The sequence below is a fragment of the Cheilinus undulatus genome, linkage group 15 (genome assembly GCF_018320785.1).
Source record: "Cheilinus undulatus linkage group 15, ASM1832078v1, whole genome shotgun sequence".
NCBI classification, from domain to species: Eukaryota; Metazoa; Chordata; class Actinopteri; order Labriformes; family Labridae; genus Cheilinus; species Cheilinus undulatus.
In genome coordinates this window covers 27,326,178-27,347,643 of record NC_054879.1, presented here as the reverse complement: position 1 = coordinate 27,347,643, position 21,466 = coordinate 27,326,178, and the positions used below count along the sequence as shown (strand labels likewise).

At 39.5% G+C, this 21,466-nt stretch overlaps 1 protein-coding gene across 2 annotated transcripts in view; it reads left to right on the top strand.

The window, feature by feature from the left end:
- Window positions 1-1,408: 1,408 nt before the first annotated feature.
- The window catches only part of tbx15 (T-box transcription factor 15), a 57,230-nt gene continuing 37,172 nt past the window's right edge, over window positions 1,409-21,466 (top strand). Inside the window, exons 1-3 of one of the 2 annotated variants that reach the window (XM_041806547.1) lie at window positions 1,409-1,842; window positions 13,884-14,091; window positions 20,334-20,435. In XM_041806547.1, the coding sequence (XP_041662481.1) occupies window positions 1,656-1,842; window positions 13,884-14,091; window positions 20,334-20,435 (497 nt within the window). In that variant the 5' untranslated portion in view covers window positions 1,409-1,655. The remainder of the gene's footprint in view (window positions 1,843-13,883; window positions 14,092-20,333; window positions 20,436-21,466) is intronic. The other variant, XM_041806548.1, reaches the window with a different exon arrangement.

Sequence of the window (21,466 nt, the reverse complement as noted above, 5' to 3'; positions counted from 1 at the left end):
GCTTATGGCATAAATACTTAGGTATAATTTTAATAGTGCGTAAAAGTACAGAAGAATCATTTAGAAAATACTTCAGGAGCAATAATGTCCAAGAAAACACATTTTTAGATTCAAAGAACACTTTTAATATAGTGAAGACCAAGCAGAGGTCAGACTGTATGAATGAGCAGCAGTTAGAATTAACAGTGAGGTTTGTGAAACACTGCAGGATTATCTGATACACACATATCCACATAGCGTCAACCCATACCAATATGCAGACACATGCTGATCAGATCCATCCACAAACAACATCATTATTCTGATTATAGCTCTAGTCCATCATCATTTTCTTTTGTATATAAAAGTCCAAACAATGTTTAAGATTCTACCCATTTCAAATCTAATCTAAATTATTTTTGTCCATCACAGCGTTACAAGCCATTAAATTTCTTCTATCCCGTGAAGTGCATCCGGTTCATTTGCCTTAAATTTTTTTCAGCCAACAGAAAAACGACCCGAGAGGTCGTTGATGGAAGTTAAACGTTAAAATCTTTACATCCACTTTTAAATAATACCAATCTATAGAAATTTCTATATTTCTATATTTCTATATTATATATCTATATTTATATATTTTCTATATTTCTTGTTTACAGTAAACAAAAGGCCTATCTGCAGTGTATTTTTTCAGTCACTGACCTGCAGATCCGCTGAATTACGCGCGCACTAAAGCCGTAACGCACCGTTCTCTGGCTAATCTCGCCGTTCCTCTGTGTGCCCACCTCTCCTCTCTGCTCTGCTCTGCTGTGACACAATGACGCTGTAAATGTGACTTTTCCTTCAATCCAACCTAATGACGCAGTCAGGGGCTCACACACGCAGAGAACAGACAGGCAGTATTAAAGTGACTGCCATGAGGTGAGGGAGGCCGCACGTGAGGCCCTGGTTTCCATCCCTGGTCGTCAAATTCAGACTCTGGATCTACAGACATTCACTGGAGGTGAAGTCAAGCTGCTGGATGTCAAAGAGGAGATGCAGCAGGACGGGTGAGATCAATTTTCAAAAATTTAAATCAAAATAAGGTTATATTAGGATTTTATTACATTTTTGGAGGGGAAATTCATGCGTAAAGGTGATTTGGATTAATTTTTTAAAAACCCAGTATATGTATTTTTTTTCTCAAACATGAATCAATATGTGATCAGTTCATCAGATTGCTTCACTTCTGATGAAGGCTCTTCTTCTAGGACGCGTCTCTCTCCTCTTCCATTGGATAAAACACTTTGTTTCGCTCTCTTTCCTCTCTTCTCATTGGCTGTTCAAGTTTGACAGCACTCAATAGCCCCTCCCCTTTGCGCCTGGCAAAAAAAAACTCCTCCAGAAGTGAGTATCAATCAGCGAGAAGTTGGGGGACAGAAAGAGAAAAAGAAAGACGCGGAGTGGACACACGGAGAAACGCGCAAAGCGGCAGAGCGCATCCAAACGATCAGGATGGCACGGTCAGCCCTCCGCTGTCTGACGCGGCGTTTCTAGTCACAGTTGGGATTACTTTGGACACTTGGTGAGTTTGCTTCTCGCTGTAAACCCTGACGTGTGATTTCTGTTTCGATCACTGCGTTGGACGCACGGAGAGGGTTTTTTGCCCCCCCCCCCCTAGGGTGGATTTGAGAGAAATGAGTGAGAGGAGGCGATCTGCCGCAGCTCTGAGCTCGAGAGCCCACGCGTTTTCCGTGGAAGCCCTGATCGGCTCCAACAAGAAGAGGAAGCTCCGGGGCTGGGAGGAGAAGGAGCTGGAGTTGTCCATGGAGAGCCTCGGCGCGGACGGAGAGGACCCGGCGCACTGTCTGGATATGGACCCGGGTCAGTGCGCAGACATGCACCACGCACACCGATCGTTTAAATGTCCCGAGCTCCGGTAGATCACAGAGCGATGAAAACGTGGCTCCAGGTTCAATGAGAACCCAGGACAGAGCATGTAGCAGTAAGATCCACGGCCTCGGTGTGGACGTAGCGTGTTTTTCTCTTTAAATCTCAGAAAGAAAGAGAGAGAGAGAGAGAGAGGGAGGTCCAGTTCTGCTGTAGTGCTCTTACTCAAGGAGAAAAAGGTTTATTGTTGTAGATTTAGACTGTAATCCTGCAGGCCTGTGGAGAATGTCAGTCATGTTCTCTTCTGTCAAGAATAGGATTTTAAAAGCATGCATCAAGTAAATCCTTAACTTTGTTTACAAACCAAAGAGTCAGAAAGTTTAGAAGGAGCTCCAGAAAGCTAATGAGGGGTGGCACTCTTAAAATCCACCTTAAGGAAAATAAAACATGAACACATACCCACTTTATTTAGCACACAGTCTTGTACCTAATTTGATATGGCACAGCATTGTCACATGGGCCAAATTACTAGTGTCATGTGCGTACTTTTTTTTCCACATTACGATAAAAAGTGAGATCTGCTGCATTTTTATGTTTCCCAAACATTTTTTAAACCAACTCTGAGCACTTTACTGAGACTATTCTTTGGTGAAGCGCAACATTTCATTCTAAATGCATTAGGGAAGGGCTTTGATACAGCACACAGGTCAAATTGGTGAAATCCAACGTGAGACATTGGAAAGAAAAAAAGTTGTATCTGTCGAGACGCAGCTTGTTTTTAGTTGGACTCCAGGCCTGCACGAGGCTTCTGATAATTTCACGACTTAATTAACCAAATCCAACAAGCCGCATTTCATTTCGCCCTCCTAACATGTCGAGTAACATTTTACGCAGCTGGTAAATGGCTCCTGACATGTGCGTAAAATTGTTTAACCTTGTTTTGACAGCGTCTGCTCAGCGCTTCGTGCAAAAATGTCACATTTCCAGGCCTGAGTGCGCGCAGATTTGAAGGTTTAAAGGAAAAATGTAATCATTGGAGCAAAAATGTGCCACTTAGAAAAATCAAACAAAGATATCACCTTCTCCTACTCGTCTTAGAATTAAAATAAAGACTAGGCATGAAATTGTTCTCTGCAGTAGGGAAAATGCATGGGTGTAAATCTTGGAGAGTAAAAATGTGCTGGCAAACATTAATAACACAAAGACAGTGAGGGGTTGTACAATTTTTGTTGGCACAAAAGGTGTAAAAATCTAGAAAAATCAGTGTTAATTTTAGAGCACGTGCTTCAGAAGTGGAATTATCGCATGAACTGTTGCTTTTATTTATCCATGTGTATTTTTAATCACTAACACCACTCGTCAGCTTGCTGTTGTAGCTTTGTTTCTTGTTTATTTCAACTGTGATCTCAAGCTCAGCGCTTTCACCTTTAAATGAAACCGTGAAGTCTCGCGCGTTTCTTGTTGATGTGATCACGCAGTGATGAATATGCTGTATCACTGAGAATATAATTTCAATAACAGACGTGGAGAGTAAAAACCTGCGCGTCCTGCATGAGCCAGAAAGTGTTTGGTTTGAGATTTTAAGGTCAGGAGTCGCCGTGATTGATTTTCTGTGGGTTTGTAGGGCCTTTTCACGCCAAGTCCGTTTATTTATATGTACAGCACATTTAAAACAACCTCAGCTGACAAATACAGAAAAAAGAAAGAATAAAAATAGACTTTAGTAGTTTAAAAAACGATATGAGGATTAGAAAATGTCAAGCTCGAGTTGTATCACTTATAATTTATATAATCCTGGTTCAGTTAAATATATTTTATAGTTTCGATAGTGAAATTCAGCTTTTTTAAACCTTTGCAGGGAGGTAGAGACAAACAGAAGTGATTTTGACCCCTGCGCGCCGCTCAGACTGAGGCCGGGTGCAGCCTGACCTCCAGGGCGCTGCATCTTTACGCACGGCCCCTCTTTGCTCTGAAAGCGCTTATGGTTGAAAATACAAGTTTAGGGAGGGTTGCTAAGCATAATTACATCATATGAATTCTTATACTGTTTTGATTTCTGGTATTGTAGTGCTGTGTTGTTGAATAAAGGAGATGAGATGAATCCTTGATTGGCGCTGCTGATGGCGACCAGCATGTTTGTTTTTGTCTGTTTTAAAGCGCAAAGTGAAACTTGAATCTTGTCCTAGTAGAAATCAAACTGTGAGGGAGTTCACCTAGAATTTTTGATAATTAAAACAATGATTTCCTCAGTATTAGGGGTCTAGGAATTATGTTTGTTGCCGTGACATCAAACAAATATCAGTTTCATTTGATTTTTTAGAACAATAACATTAAATAAAATAAAACTAATACAATGATGATTCCTTGTCCGATCTTTTGGCATTAGGCCTGGCATCTATTTTTCCCCCGCCAACATCAAGAAAATAAAATCGACATGAAGATCTTTCCCAGTATCTCATTTGAAAATACACTGAAATATCTTAAAATGCCCTTGTTTTTCCCAGTAACACCAGTCCAGACGTCATTAAACACCCTGCTGTCGTTTCCTGATCACCTCTGCTTCCTCTGCGCAGAAAAGTCTCTCTGTTCATCTCCCCCCGAGGGTTTTGTCCCGGACACTTTTAGGATTTGTTGCTGAGTGAATCGTCCTGCTCCCGGACCCTCGCCCCCTCCGGTGCCGCTCATTAGCGGCCGGGTTCCTGCCAGGTCCAGCGGGTCCTGCTCGGGTCCTAAAGCCTCCGCTTTGGCGCTGACCGGGAACAGCGAGTCTCTGTGGTCAGATTATGTGGTCTTCAGGAATCCTTAACGGAGTGATTTTATTTTTTACTCAGCTGCAGGCGAGACTGGAAGCCGGCTGGTCGTATAACACGTTTATTAGGCTGAGAGACGCGGGCATGAGTGAAGGAGGCACAGGATCTGAACCAGGCTCATATTTAACGGCCTGCCTGTAAGAGCGGAACGGTTAAGCTAGTTAGACCTCACAAAAGTTCTACAGCCACATCCAGAAGATTAACCCCTTTAATACAATAATTAACAAGATGAACTACACCCAGTATAACCTAATATTTAAACCCACTGAGCCAGAACCAAGTGATTTACAAGGGAACATTTTTACGCACAGGTATTACGCACAGAATCAAATTCAAAACGAACACCTGAAATCCTCCTAGATACCTGTAAATCAAATTTTCTTTAAATATTACTTCATAGCCCTTATTACTAATACCTAAAACACGGGCTTTTTTCGTGTCAGTGCTTCCCTGCAGATGAATCTCTTGGTGTGTTTACGCAGGCTGATACCAGAGAAATGACCCTGATTGAAGCTTTTACTGCTTGAGTCTTCATTAGAGGGAAAACAGGTTCTCTCTCAGCGTGGATCTTGTTGTTTGGTGATTTCATGGTTGACAGGTTGCTTCTCTCCACTGCAGAAATCTGTAACAGCTTCACATGCGCACCAGCTTCGTATAAACTAATCAATTAAATGGTGGCACACTGACGTATTTACTGGAGCACAACCTTGCTCTATCACATGTAAACCTCCAGGATTTTAGACACATAAAGCTTAAAATTTCCCCTCAATCTACAGAGTGAAAAATTAGCATGGGTCAGCTTTGGTTCAGATCTGATGCTGCAGGACTTTTAAAATGTTGCAGATCAGAAACATTGCATGTAATTAGTGACATTTTTTTTGCAATTTTGTGTATTTTTTTTCGAGTTTCAGTAATTTTCCTTCTAACATTTTTATATTTGTAGAAGAATTGGCATCACAATACACCTCTGTAGGTTTCACTGAGGCCTGGCTGAGCATGTTTGGAAATATAAAAGTCAGACAGACTTAAGTTCTTCTCGTTCTTCTTCTCTGTTTGGTGCGTTATAAATATGGAAATAGATATTTTAGAGCTATGTGAAAATTAAAAATGCACATCAGAGAGCCGAAAAATTAGAATGTGATCTGATTGACAGTACCCGAAATATTATGAATACAAATTTAATATGAATATAACAATAACATAGACACAGAGAAGGCTACACTTTTGATTAAAAAGCAAAAAAAAAAAAAGGACTTAATTGAAATGATTTAACCACCCAGTAATATTTGCAATATATAAATTGTACACAAGGTCAGTTCTTCATCATTTGAGACCCCAGGTAAAGAGCAATAACAGCCCCTTCTCCATTTCACCCAAAGCAATCAGAACTTTTGGGAAAAAATATCTAAAGCATTTCTCTGCTTGAGCTAATTGCAATTATTTAAGGTCACAATTAATGCACTATTTTTTAAAATCATGATTAGTCACATGCTTTATTGTCCTTTTCAACACACTTTGGTTAAGGTGCGTCACCTTCTCCTTTTCAGCCACGGTGATGTAAAACAAATCCACCTCTACTTCTTAATGTCTCATTTCACTTAAAAAAACTCACCAGTGGACAAGTCAAGAGTTTGTTGAACCTCTTTAATGATCTGTTATTTAATTTTCAACCCATAATGACTTCCTTTTTCTGTGTTTTTGTGTATATTCTGTGATATTTAAAAAAAATGTCTGTATCCCCACAGGAAGTAAATAACCCTTAATTTAAGAAAGTAGAAATATAAAAAAAAAAAAAAGACACAAAACATTTTAAAATGCAAAATACTGGAATTGTAAAATTCAATGAGTGGAGGGCTGGACTGGCAATCTGGCATACCCTGTATTTACCAGATGGGCCGATATGTTTTATCTTGAAATCCACAGCACCATCAAATGTTAATTCAAGCAGAGTAGCTTTTTTTGAAGTATTGAAATCAAATTTAGAGGGTTGGTTTTTGCTCCGTGGGTAGAGCAGGCACCTGTGCACAGTAGTAGTCCTAAAGGCACTGGTCATGGGATTGATTCCTGGTCTTGATGCTGTTTGGAGCATGTCTTCCCCTCAGTATTTCCCCATATTTCCTGTCATTCTTCAGCTATTCTGTCCAAATAAAGACAAAAAAAGTTCCATAGCTCTATGTAAAGAAATGGTGTCTACAGTTATATCATGTACGACCCGTTGTGAGGGGCGGGTTTGAGCCAAATATGCCAGGGACACATTTTCTTCTCGGTCCAGCCCTGAAAGGGATTAATAGTGATAAAAATTTAGATCTTTTGACAGCCTTAGTAAAAGTCGAATGTAAAGTCTCATCAGTTAAATGTGTCAAAGTGAGGTCTAACTTATAGTAATAAACATGTATGCAGGTGTAAAATCAGTTCTTCTGTGCCATTTTACCACAGTAATCCACTATTTAAAGCTCTTATGTGTCTATTAACATCTACCCTGCTATAATTTGCCTGATATGAAGACTAGTGAGGCTTTTCTGGGAGCTTTGAACAACAGGAGGGGGGCCAGGGGTCCTTCACTTATAATTGTTCAGACTGAATCTTTTTATGCACCCTGAGCTCCGTATTTACATTCTCACTAACCATCTTAATTGTTGAAGTAATATTGAGACATATCTCACATTTGCTGCCCACCTTTGCCTCAGGGAGCCTACCTGCCTGATGTTGAAACCACCTGTAAAATATTAGTGTTATGAAAGCTAACTGCAGCTCATCTCTAGCTGTTTTCCACAGTGTGTTTTAGTGCATGTGAGTTGTGACACGGTGTGTGTTGTGATGTTGAGTGCTGCCTTGATTGAATTTAAACCAATTAGTGGCCTGTTATGGATGTTAGCTTTGTTTTAATGATCCCTGCGAAGGGCTGATTGGGAGCTTCAACCGCAAGATACAGACCCTGACTTGGTGTGTGTTTACAAAGTACACTGAGAGAGAGAGAGAGACAGACCACAGCAGATGGTTCAGAGTTCTACTCAGTAGATGAGTATTTGTTTACCAGTAGTAGTCCCTTTACTTTTTTTTTCAGCCCTAAAACAAAAAGCTGAAACTCTGAAAATGTCTCAGACCTGATGCTGTGCAACAGTTTATTAAAGATTATTCCTAGTTTCCCTTTTCCATGCTTATAGTTCTTAGTGTTTAAAGTTGACGGATAAGGGAGTTCCGGTCTAGAAACAATTTTCCAAAAGCAGATGCATTATGCAGAGATGCCTGAAGCAGCTACCGGTGTGTTTGCCTGCATACGGCTCTTAAATTCAACTTTGTTTTAATGTGTGTATGGATGCTTAGTGATGGGGAAGAGTTCAAACAACGTAGAGGCAGAGCTGTTATGCTCCTCATTGTTCTGCATTTCCCTCCTCTGCATCTCAGAGGCGTTCCTGCAGAAATGTTCTCTTGACTCTTGTAGTCGAGACCCTCGCTCTCTGGAGTGCCTCAGCTTCCAGGTCTAGATGCTTGAAGCCAGGAGTACTTATAGGAATTTGGAGGCCTGAGGCCCTAATCCACTTAGTTACAAACATTTGAAGTGAGGCAAGAGAATATTTGAAGCCTCTCTTTTCAGGTAACACAGACAGAGAGCTAAAGGACACGTGAAATACAAATACCCAACAGTAAATGCTCAACATTATTAAGAAGAGCATCATAACTCAATTTCATCACATTGAAATATTTCAATATTTCTCCAGGTAGATGTAACTTTTAAAATACAGAAAATAATAATGTCCACACTGGTGTTATGTATGCTCTTCTACCACAAATTTTACATTTTTATTCCATGGGCCATCAAATTAATATTTTAGTATGTCTATATGGATCTGCATCACTATAATTAGCTTGATATAAAGACAGTTTGGGGATTTTTGAAGTTCTTGGACCATGCCGTTGGGGCCAGGGGTCCTCTCATGGGGCGTTTTTTGGACAATCAGCTTTCTTAGTCCCTTTTGGGCATTTATCTCCGTTAATGTACTGCACTTTTAATCACTGAAAATAATGAACACATTTGCCTCATTCTTTAATACACACTTAAAATAGCTCTATCTTTTGGCCCCTTGAAGCCCAAGGCCCGGGCTTCTCCCGTCATTTGCCTAATAATAAAAATGGCTGTGCTTGTAGCAGATATGTGGCTGCATAGTGAGACTTTTCAGTGTGTTTTTATGGATGTTGTCACAGTAAAGAGAAAATTTCAGTTAGGATCACAGAACATTATTGTTTTTCTTAGTATTTTACAAAAAAAAAAAAAAAACATCCAAAACCTTCCAGACTAATGACAACATTTTAGATTTATCAGTGAGTGATTGTCAATCAAGGTTCAAAAATGACTGATGAGTTAAAAATATAGGAAAGTGTGAGGAAAAAATAAAAGTTGCTGTAGCTCAGCAGGAGGAAAATATAATTGAGTAAATCCTGAAATCACCAAAGTTAAACACTGATATGGGCTCTGTGCTTCAGTAAAAACATGGTCCAGCCTGCTTTTAAGCAATGACAGCCAAACATAAACACTCGCCATTTCTGATTGCAGAAATGGCGAGTGTTAGGTCGTCCAGGGTGTGTTCAAGTCCGGCCTGTGGCTCTTTCACTGCACATCATTCCTCGCTCTCTCATTCCTGTTTCCAGCTCTATCCACTGTCCTATCTCTCTAATAAAAGCAAACAGGCCCAAAGTAAATCCTGAAATATGCAGCCTGTTTGAAAAAAAGCAAGCCCTTGCTTTTAGCTTGAAGTTAACACGGGTCCGGCCCATTAACCTAAACTGTAAGCCCAGTACCTCTGGGCTGTGTTAAGCCAGGCTAAGACCTTCAATAAAGTAGAGATGCCAAAGAAGAAGGCATGAAAAGGAGGGAGCTGCTTACATATTTTACCACAAATCAATTAAAGCAATTAAAATGCATTAGAAAAAGCTTTAAGGAAATAAAAGACACAAAAGGATAAAGACAACACAACCCTCAATCTGAGTTAAAAGCCAAAGAATAAAAATCTGTTTTAAGATGCAGTTTAAAGGTTTGTACGGTGGGAGACATTTTAATTTCAAGAAGTTGTTGGTTTCACAATTATGAGCCACTTCAGAAAAGGCTCAGACATTGTAGGTTTTTAATCCGGTTTTTGGAACAATAAAGTGAAGCAGATCAGAGATCACGAGGAGAAGTAGATATTCAAGAGGTTCAAAGTGGACTGAGGTGCTGATCCATGTCAAGAATTATAAACCATCAATACAATTTTAGAGAAAATTCTAAAATGAACAAGAGCAGCTGGAGGAGGCCAGAACAGGGATGATATGATGATGTTTTCATCTGCAAAAGTCAAGCAGCATCATGCAGATTAATTTAATACTACCCTTCATGGGAGCATGCCAAATATGAGATACAAAGAAAGATTAGCAATATAAAGAGATCATAATATAGTGCAGTGATTCTTAACTGGTCCAGACTTGGGACCCACCACCACCGCCTTAATGGGAGCAGTGGTCTAAATTTCTGAAGAGTTCCAAATCCAAATTATGTTAAATGAAAAATGTTGCCATTTTTGCTTTAAGTGAAATAAAAAATCTAACTAAGCAGGAGACGGGACAAACAAAAAATTGAGTCATTACAGAAACCCAGGAAGGACATGCATGCATGCATTTAACTCCAATTCCTGTGATAACATGTAAAAAAATGTGATAAATTAACTTACTACCATGGGAAAACTGTTTGTTTTATCCTCAGATAGCAGGATAAATGATCCAAGAGGTTGAGAAAACAACCAAAATGTACTTGCCATCATGGCAAAACAGAGTAAAATAAAATATAGGAATGTATATCTGCTTAGGACGTCCATGAATCATGGACTCTTGTCTAATTTGTTTTTCAGACACACATTTTTGATTCACTGAAAGCGGCTCTGCGGCCCACGTTTGAGTCTCAGTGATCTCTGTTCCTGATCTCTCCTTGTTCCTGATCCAATTATGTTGCCCTCTTTTAAAGATTAAATACCAGCAGATCATGCTATAAGCAGCGTTTTCTATCCTCTTCATAGTGTAAGTGTTTTTAGACGGAGCGAGGGTTCATCTGTGTCTGTTTCTCTGTGGGTGTAAAGAGTCACAGAGCAGCAGATTAATAATGTGTGACAGTCTCATTGGCTGCAGTGACACTGAAAGGATCTCCCAAGAAGTTGATGGAAAGTCTGTCTGTGTCTCTCTGCGGTCATTACAGCCCCTCTACCCTCCACCCTTCTCCTCCTCTCTTCCTATCTCCATCCCTTCTCTCCTCTCAGCGCTCATGTTTCCAGCCGCTTTGGCTCGGCTCGGCTGTGGCGGTTTGGCCCGGGACGCTGTCCAGTCTCTCAGCAGCTCTGAATTTGCATAACCATATTTGTGTGCCCGTCAGCCTGCCAAGTCCACCTCCTCAATAAATAATACATTATTAGATTCCTTTTTAGGGTGGTGGTAGGGATGAGGGATATGCAGCAATAAAGCTATTTCTGAGAAGAGTGAAAGCAAAGACAGAATGTGGGGATCTGAGGAGAGTTTAATCTGGGGGAGAGATGTTTTTGAGGTGCGGAGCATTAAAGATTTAACATCCAAGCTGGAAAGATTTTATGAACTGTGATATTTAAGCTCACAAGGTTTCTATTCAAAGGACAAGAAATGGGTGGAGTACTAGTAAGAAATCTTCTGAAGGTGAATTTTGGGGTTAAAAAAGTCAGCATTGGTTAGAAAAAGCATGCTGAGAAAATAGCGAGTGTATTTGTAGTGCACCATTCTCACATAAAGCAATCAAAGAAGGACTAGCAGATCCAGCTCAAAGGTCATTTGAATATCTATTTCTCTATCCCAGCTGAATGGCAATGCACAATATATATATATGTTTACTTCTGTACAGAAATTTAAAAAAATGGTTGACTTGAAAAACTATGGTTTGGTTCTTGTTAAAATCAAACAAATTAAGTTTGACATCATGGCAAGAAAAATAGAAGTCCTAGGTACCTAATATTAGGCAGTTACTTGTTTTTAATTCGCCAAAATTGCAATAGCACTCTGCCACAGTGTCTAAATTGCACAGAAAACATTGACAGCATTTCCATGTACAGAAATATTCAACATTTTTGTACTCTTAAACACCATGGGTTTCAAAAATGTTAAAATCTTAATTATTGCTATCAAATGTACAGAATCATATGGACTGAACTCATTTTAAATCAAAGGGAGAAAGCACTTTCTAAATTGCATGAATATGTTTGCGACATGTGAAAGTGGTTAGGACTGGCAAAGAGAGATGGATTCCCTTCCTTTTACACAATATAATTTACACAATATTCAGGAGTTTCTTTACAAGTTTTGATAATAAAAAACAACAAATGAACAAATATTAGGTGTCCAGGACTTTTTTCCATTTCACTGCCTAGATCAGTGGTTCTCAACATGGGGGTACAAGACCCCATGAGGGTTGCAAGACACTGACAGGGGGTCGCCAGATGCTTTTCAAAAACAAAGAACTTCTTAAAATGATTTTAAATGGTTTATTTTATACAGATATATGCTTAAAATTAGTCAAATGTAAAATAAAACATAGTCATTTGGGGATATGCTGAAATTAAAGCAATGCTTAAAAATCCTCAAAATGTAAATGTGTACAGACGTATCCTTGAATGTGCATGACTGTGTTCAGTAATATTTTAGTCACCTTCAGGTGTGGTGGGGGTCCCCAGACTCTGGCACCTTTATTTTGGGGGTTGCAGGTTGAAAAGTTTAAGAACACCTGGTCTAGATTAAGGCATCTCTATCACTTGATTCTGGCTATGCTAATAAAATAACATTTCTAAAATAAAGTAAAATAAATTTAGACTGGAATGTACTGTTTATTTTCAATCATGGCCTTACTCCATATCTTGAACTGTATCGTCCAGCCCTAATTCATGGTTTCTAAACATAATACTTAAGAGACATACATCAGTAAACAAATACTAACATTAGAATATAAAAAACAAAAACAAAAAAACAAAAACAAAAAAACAAAATGGACTATCACAAGACATAAAGAAATGTAAAATTAAGCAATAAATACAACTTTGAATACAACTCAAAACTGTGTATCTTCTCTTTTTGCCTTACAGTATTATTGTGTTCCTAAGTCCCTGACTTCTCAGTCTTACAGATTCACTTGATGGTCTCACCTAATGGACTTAGATCCTGTTTCACAATCTATCCATGAATTTCTTGGAAGGATTTATGCTCACAGATCGCTCTGTCTGTGATGGATGCAGTTCCAGAAAACCCCCACAGGGATAATGTGGTAGAAATAAAGCCACTCAGTCTTAACACCTCAACATAACTGGTGATTTACAAATTTAAAGACTTAAAAAAAAAACAATTAATATGTCTTTTATGTGTCCCCTGAGTAATGTTGCTAAGGTCAAATGGATCTGTTCTGTTTTGAATCAAGGATTTTGGGGGTTTCATTGTAAAAAAACTTGGGGTGCAAAGTGCCTTGTGGTTAGTTGTGTGGCATGTATGTATCCACTGCCCCATCTCTTTCAAAAGAGACATAAAAAGCTAAAAAAATAATCTCTGACATGCCCAAGGACAGGGAAACAAACAATTTGCAGTAGAATATTCTTGGCAGAAGTAACAGCGGTGCTTGTCTTTATGGTGTGATTATCTGTTGTCCCTTTTATTCTGTCCATTTGGTTGTTTTAATGAAGGTCAGATATTAATATGATTATGTGATGTGCAGGATTGTGAGGTCACCCTGATTGGTGTCTGCGTGTCTCAGTCGGAGGGAAATCTTCCCTGTAGGTCTGGATGAGGTTCAGGAAGCAGGAAGAAGTTTTATCTGCTCTGACGTTGTGACGGTGTTGATGGTCAGTCTGTAAAACTCGGCCCAGAAGGAGAACTGGAGGGGAAACTTTATTTTCTGAACGTTTCCCCACAGAATTCTTCATTGTGTGGCCCAATTTAAAGTTTAATATTTTCTACAGCTCAGTTCAAAAGCGTTACGCAGCATTTATTCTGTTTTTGACATCAGCCCAGGACTCCATGAGTAGCTGAGTCCACCAGCCAAGCTGGGCCGCTTCTCCCTGGGGCTGCAGGTGATTTGGAGTCAGCGGAGAGAACCGCTGCACTCCTCACCGCGCCAAGTTTCCTGCCTAAAAAGCCAAACGTGTATTAATTCTGCTGTTTCAGAGCTACTCTCTCATCTTAGTCTCATTCTTTCCTTAGACTCGGAGGCGAGTCCCGGTTCGGACGGAGAGGGTCTGGCCGAGAGGACGTCGTGCTCCTTCGGCTCACCTGAGGAACTGGCCCCCGGCCCCTGTGAGCCATCGCCTCCGGCCTCCATGGAGGAGATCCAGGTGGAGCTGCAGTGTGCAGATCTGTGGAAGCGTTTCCATGACATTGGAACTGAGATGATCATCACGAAGGCGGGCAGGTAGGCCGGAAAAAACACATACACACAATTACTCAGAAGGTTTTACCATTAGGAAAAGGTAGGCAATTGCCAGGGCCTCCAAAGACCCCTGAGATATAGTAGTAATTGGTGTGGATAAAAATAAGGTATCCATCTGAAAGACTTTCAGTGATTAGGATGCGTATTTTGAATGTAAATAATGGTCTAACAGTGAATAAATTTTGCTTCAAAATAGATTTTAATTATCCAAAAAGTCTCTTGGGAGGAGCTCTGACCCCAACAGCAAGGACCAAGCCTCTCAGAAAGACTCAAAACATCCTTGATTGTCCTCTCAGGTGGATCCCTGTAGACATACATAACAATGATAGATGCATTACTGAGTGGTAAAATGGCTCCAAATAATCCAAAAATCAAATTAGTTGCAAAACAGCAGCTTCACCTATTGCACCAAAAATGAACACATTTTATTTTCTAGATGTTACACCAGAGGTAAGGACATGAAAAATTTTTATAGGCTATGAGGTGAAGTTGAGTCATGATGCTATTTTAAGAGCTGATTACTTTAGTTGGCTATTTTTGTTTCAGATTCTCTGGCTCATTACCTCAAAAAATACGCTTCAAAATTTTGTGTACACTCACTTAAATTGTTTTCAGACAAATGTGGGGGGGGGGGCTCTTACTGGTCTTTGCCTGGGGCCTTAAGATTCATAAAACCGCCCCTGCACACTCGCACAGTCCAAAAGATCTACGTGCGGTTTTCAAAAGGGCTCATGGCACAAACAAACTGCAAGACAGCTGTGCGTTAAAGGCTGTTTTTGAACTTTTATGCACACAAGTATTTCTAAAATACGCCACATGGAATAGTTAAAACTTCCATAGCGTTTCAATCAACTTATAAACTTAACAGGGTAAGAATATGACACTTTAGAGCCCAGTCATCGCACGCCAGGTGATAAATTTACTGCTTTGCGGACGCAAAGTTAGACGCACTGGCTAATCATCGCAAACGCGTCATTTTAATGGAAACACACAGGTAAGTTAAAGCTCTGCGCACACAAATACAGCCAGACAGCCCAGAATACTTACATACAGCTTTATTAGAGAGCTAATGACTCAGACAGTGAGACAACCGTGCGTAAAAGGCCGTTTAGAGATCAAGATGAACTTTTATTGTCCTACAAAGGGGTCAGTTTCAACTCAGACAACATACACAATAAAAAATAATACACATTAACATTCAACATGAAATACTGAGTATCAATAAATTATTTAAAAAATCTGAAAAAAGATAAATAACATTAGAGTAATTAAGACATCCTACTCCAACGCCTACCCTGCCTTGTGAATTTTTACGCACATAACAGTTTCAAAAATTGCCATGAGAAAAACGTATAATTCCTACCATAGCTTAATTGAAATACAATCATAAATAGATTCTCACAGGGCCAGAATGTGACAATCTAGAGCCCAGGTCTCGTAAAACAACGAGCATATTTGCGGAGTGCGCTGTACTGACCCAAAAACGCGTCATTTCAATGAAAACACTCAGTTCAGTTGGAGCTCCACTCATACACTGATCTGTGTTTGAAGGTGTTAATGTGTTGCACATGCAGGCCGCTGTCTCTGTCGCGTTCAGGCCTTCGTGACGCGGCAGGTTCTTCCTGATGTCTGAGGTTAAAGAGAGCTGGATCTAATTAATCTCTCTCAAACATGGTCCGGGTTTCGGTCTCTGGAGCCAACAGTCCAAACTCAGTGAGGGGAGAGGCTGACCTGGATCCTGAAGGAGAGACCTTTCCACGCGCTCTGCTGCGCTCCCCATAAGAACATCCCCCTCCTCTGCTCACATCAGCCGACAGGACTGAGAGTCAGCTCTGCTTCGACTTTACCATGAAAACACCCCAGTAGAAGAGTTCAAGGGTCGTGACGAGTGTTTCAATCTCTTGTCTCATTCAAACTGAACATTCTTTACCAGTGATCTCAGATAAGTCTTTTAAGTTTCCAACTAAGAAATACAAATCGACAAAACGTTAAAAAAAAAAAGAAGAAAGGTTTGGCTTATATTGACTCATTCCAAGCTCAGTTGCTAAGTAATTTTTATGTATTTGTTTATTTGTTGATTTTCTATTTTCATGTTCCTTTTATGGGAAGTATGGCGTTTTTATTGATTTTTTTGGAATGGCAAAATGGCTGGAAAATAAAAACTGATACCAAAAAGTCAGTCTTATTATTGAATAATAATTATTATTTCCATATTATTTTGAATTTTAGGCCAGTGAGCAACAAAAATATATAAATATGAAATTATCATAACAAATGTTAATCACATAATTTGCTTTATATCCAGACAGATGGATTATGTAAATAGCATAAGTATGTAGGCTGAATTGATGTTTTGGCACTATTTCATTGCTGACATGAGTAACAAGTGTATCATAAGGACACACACGTCTCATGGGGGCCTGTGGAGTTCAGCAAAAGCATGGTCTATGGTCCACAGTTTATTTTGACATATTCACCGTTCTCAGCAGTGCAACATTTCACATTTTACTTCCTGTTGCTTCAGTAAAATTTCATCTCCTTCAGCATGTAGACATATTTTCTTCAAAAGGAATGAGAAAGGGGGGCGGGGCAGTACGACACTGTGAAGTAAAGGAGTTCTCATTTGGCCATTCATCCTCCTCTGTCTGCATGACTCTTCCTTGCATCTCTCTTTCATTGCAAGGAGACCCAAAAATAAATCTAGAGAGAGACCCACTGAGACAACTTTCTAAGGAACTTTTGAACCAAAAACTAAACTGTTAAGATACTTTCAGTGTCCAAAGGTGGTGGATGTTAACCAGGAGGCTAGCACCAGCACTACTGAGTCAATATGAATGTGTTTATGTTAATAAATCACATCTGAGGAGGGCCAGTTAACTGGGGTGTTCAGGGGCCCAACCATTGCTACTGTCACAAAAATAAACAATAAACTTCTGATGCAATGTCAGAAATATCTGCCATAGATCTTTGTTTATGTGCATTCAACCATTTTTCTATTAAACTTTAGACACCAGGCTTTGATTATGAATATTTTAATGATGATTTTAATTCTTCCTTTGTCTCTGCTCCACCTTCAGACTGCTCTAACTTCCTTCTTCTCCTTATAGACTCCACTCTGCTGCTTTTTATGAATTGGCTCTAAATTGGTAATCATCTCATAAATGGCACAGCGATCATTTTTGCGCTGAAGCAGAGTGCAGAGGCGGACATGACCATGGCCGTGACCGCGACTGCGAGTGCGTACTTCACAGTCGGCTCGTAATAAAACCATAAATCCAGAAGAGAAGGGAAGCAGGAGAACAGCCCTCTGTTCTCATTAGAGAGCCCCTGATTTATGGGCTTTAAATGAAAAGTGAAAAAAAATGCTGCATTTGAAGAGAAAAATGAGGAATTAAGAAGAAACGTCTCTCTCTTTTTAATATAGTATCTCTCCATTTTTATAGAGTTTAATTTTCATGGTTCAAGTCTTGAGCTTTGAGCTGCGGTTTCAAAATGGGTGGAGCTGGGTGCTATAAATATGACAAGGATCAAAGAATAATAATAGTTTGAATATTAAACGTAGGCCTGAATTGACACAAAAAGAAAACTGCATAAAATGTTCAGGAGTGCAAAGGCCAAATAAGTAGCTATAGATGTCATCGCCAAGTAAAAACTCTGACTCTGATAGGTTAAAATCTGCATCTACTCTCATTTAAATGAGGTTAATTCTGATACATTTTTAATTTAAAGAGACAGCCAGTGAGGAGTGAAGGTGTAAGTGAAAGTAAAACTAAAGGAGGATAATGTCCCTGATGCTCCTAAATACAGCCACTGCTGCAGAATCCAATCAGACAAATGTTCAGAATATCTTTGCATCATGTTTGTAAATTTCCAAAGAAAGTTTTCTTTATTTATGGGCTTTTTGAAATATGTGTGGGTTTTCAGTGATGTTTACTCAGCGCTGCACAAACGGTATGTTGTTTCCATCCTGTGGGAGGCCATTTGAGTAAAAGACAACTTGTCATTTTAGTAAATTGTAAAAAAGCAGGGATGGTGGATAAATACGCAGCTAAAGGCAGAGCTTTTCTCTTCTCGCTACAATAGATACTGTCTTATGTTAACCTTCTAAAGCAGATGGATGGACCAGATTTCACGTCTGTCATCAGGCAGATCCATTTTGCAAAACTTCAGTCTGAAAAACTTGTGCCTAGTGAGAATGACCCGACTATCAGCATAATTTTAGGAAAGAGTGGAGATTTAGTTGTACTGCATGCTGGCAACTGGCTTGGATGTAGTTATAGTGGCAGTTTGATCAGGAATGGGTAGCAGTTCTTTATAAAACCAAGAGTAAAAAAATGCAGTTAAAGCTTTTCTTGGATGAAAAGATGTTTATTCTCTTCTGCTAACTGGCTCCAACATGAGTTTGATTCACCAACTGGCTCCACTGAAAGTGTAGAAAGATAATGGCTGCCTGTTGCACTTGCATACTACTAAATCATAAACTGTGTTGCTCTGATTGGCCAATAATGAATGAGATGGACAGAAAGTTCCTCAATTTTTCTTATAGATTTTCTGCCCTTGTTGCCCAGAGGGTTGTTAAACATATCCCATGCAATGGATATGTGAAATAGTCTATCTGGTGTGTTTGGTTAGTGACATGCAAGGCAAGGCAGGTTTATTTTATAAGCATCATTAATGCACGGATCAATTCAAAGTGTTTTACAATCTCAAGAGCATTTAAACAGCAGAAAGACATAAAAATGAAACACTAGAATATCAGCTAAAAAGACATCAAGAAAACGACACTAAACACTGATAGAAAATAAAAACAACTCTTAAATTTAAAAGTCCCCAAATTGTGCCTCTTCCCTGTGTGCCTCATAGTGTTGTAGTGCAGGTTTCTCAAATTTTTCAGCCCATGACCCGCAAAATAGTGCTGACCGAGACTGGGCATGATCGAACACAGTCATGAACATTCAAGAATAGTCATGTGTCTCACCATAAATTTCACCAAAGGACCATATTTTTATTTTAAATGTAAACATATTTCTGCATATATTTCTACAAAAATGGGTAAAATATACAATTTAAAAACATTTAAAACACTATTTTTTGGAAGGCATCTTGCGACCCACTTCTTTGTGTCTCACGACCTTCCAGGGGGCCCTGACCCTCACTTTGGGAACCACTGTTATGGAGCTCTGAAGTCCCTGACTACAGACCTCTGGCTCAGAGGCAATTTATGAATCAAAACTTAAGGGGTGCTGCAAACATTGTTTATTTACTTTTTTTTTTTTTTAATCAAATGAACAACAATAAAACTGATCACAAATTATATGACAGCATTTTGCACGTCATCTTCATCATATAGTTTTATCATTATCTGGATTTCATAATATCATGAAAAAATATAAGGACATTATTCTCCAAAGAGTCAAGATGAGCAGAACAGGTACTTTTGGTTGTTTTGCACACAGTTTGATATTGATACTGGTCTACTATTTTATTAAAAAGTTTTGAATGCAGGACTTCACTCATAACACTGTGATGCTTTATTATGAAGGCCACTATCAGCCTACTGTTAAGTATATTTAATGAGTCCTATCATTTGCATTCTTAATGTTTGTGTTTTTTGCCATTTATCAAATAAAGAGTAATTTCCTTTGCATTCTGACATTGTCTCTCCTGTTATAATGCAGTGGCAACATTTTCAGCCCACCCCGGTCAGAGTGGTAAACCACTTGAATAGGAGAGGGCTAACTAATCTTCAGTTTTCTGCTCATAATATTTCATAAATACATGCTTAAATGAGATGAATCCGTTCTTTAAAAACATCTTTAAAAAGGCAACTTATTGTGTGTCTGAAAGTGTCTAAAATCACCTATGGCTAAACTTCCAACAGACACAGATCCACCCCCTTGTCTGACCTAATCCATCCCAAAATATCTTTTTGGGATGTCTATTTAGACTCACAGATTCCTCAGTCTGTGTTGAGTCACGGCTCATAGGCCGGCTCAGACTTCCATATCCCCCTCTACAGGGGCACCCTACCACAGCCCAACTTCAACCAATCATGATGATGCTGAGTTCTTACTGGGTGGCTGAAACTTGCCACCTCAATTATGAACTTTATCCCAGTGGTCATCTAAAAAAAGTCCTCACCTCAGGCTTTTTGTGGTGTTAAAGAAAAGAAGTAAATGGACTGAGCCCTTGGCATAAAGCAGCATGTTTTCCTGCTCTTACAGGAGGATGTTTCCTGCCATGAGGGTGAAGATTGCCGGTCTGGACCCTCACCAGCAGTATTACATCGCCATGGACATTGTGCCTGTGGACAACAAGAGATACAGGTACCCTCCTCATTCACAGATAGATTGATGGGAGTGAAATCCTCTGCTGACTTAGCATAAAAACCTGACATTAAACCTTTTGTTTTTGCACAATTATATGCATATTTCTTCCTTTCCAAATATGGGTTTCCTTGGAACTGCAGTAAAACCAGAATAATTTCATTCTTTTGGGTTTCAGTGGGGAGATAAATGTCCCATGATGGTTTTAATGCTGTTTCACATGCTTTTCAGACATGACAGGAATGAAATTGCGGGGAAATCGCTGAGTAATTGTGTTGCTTTTAAAAGCGATGTAAGAATGTCAGATGCTGCACCAGAGAGCCATTTCAGCATCTTTATCGTTCTGCAGAAAATCATTAGCATGCATGCACAGCTGAACATAATATGCACAAGCACAGTCGAATCTGCTACATCTGGACGCAGAATTTATTTTCCTGGATGGATCTCAAAAATCGAGCCGAGCGTAAACATATTGACCTAGTTGGATTGGTTTTTATCTCGGCGTCATTTCTCATCTCACAGTCCTTGTAACAGGACTTGGACTGGGCAGAAATTCTCCAACTCTTTTATCATTTTTCTCATAACTGCTGCGAGACATGCTGCTGTCTGTGTTTGAAAGGGAAGTTCCTCCCATCATTTGCATGCATGAAGAGAAATGAAAGTGATTAAAGTGTGTGTGCTAGAGGCCTGTATGTGATGGATCTCTCTGGATATGCAATAAGACCGCCATCCTGGCCCTGAAGTAAGAGCCAGAGAGAGGAGATTGAAATGTATTCATCATCCCAGTGAGGCGGCCTGCAAATAGGATAACTCTCAACATTCAGGTCTGATGATGGAAATATAAAAAACAAGGCAGAGTTGGAAAGAAAATCTGAGATGCTCCTGTAGGGGAAGTTTTATAGAGTTACTTTAACGGCCCAACAGAAACTTTAAATGTGCTATGAGAGGAATAAGGAAGTAAGATGAAGAAGATTAGAGAAATGTGTGAAGTTTACCTGCATGTTTTATAGAGGATGATGTGAAAACAGGCT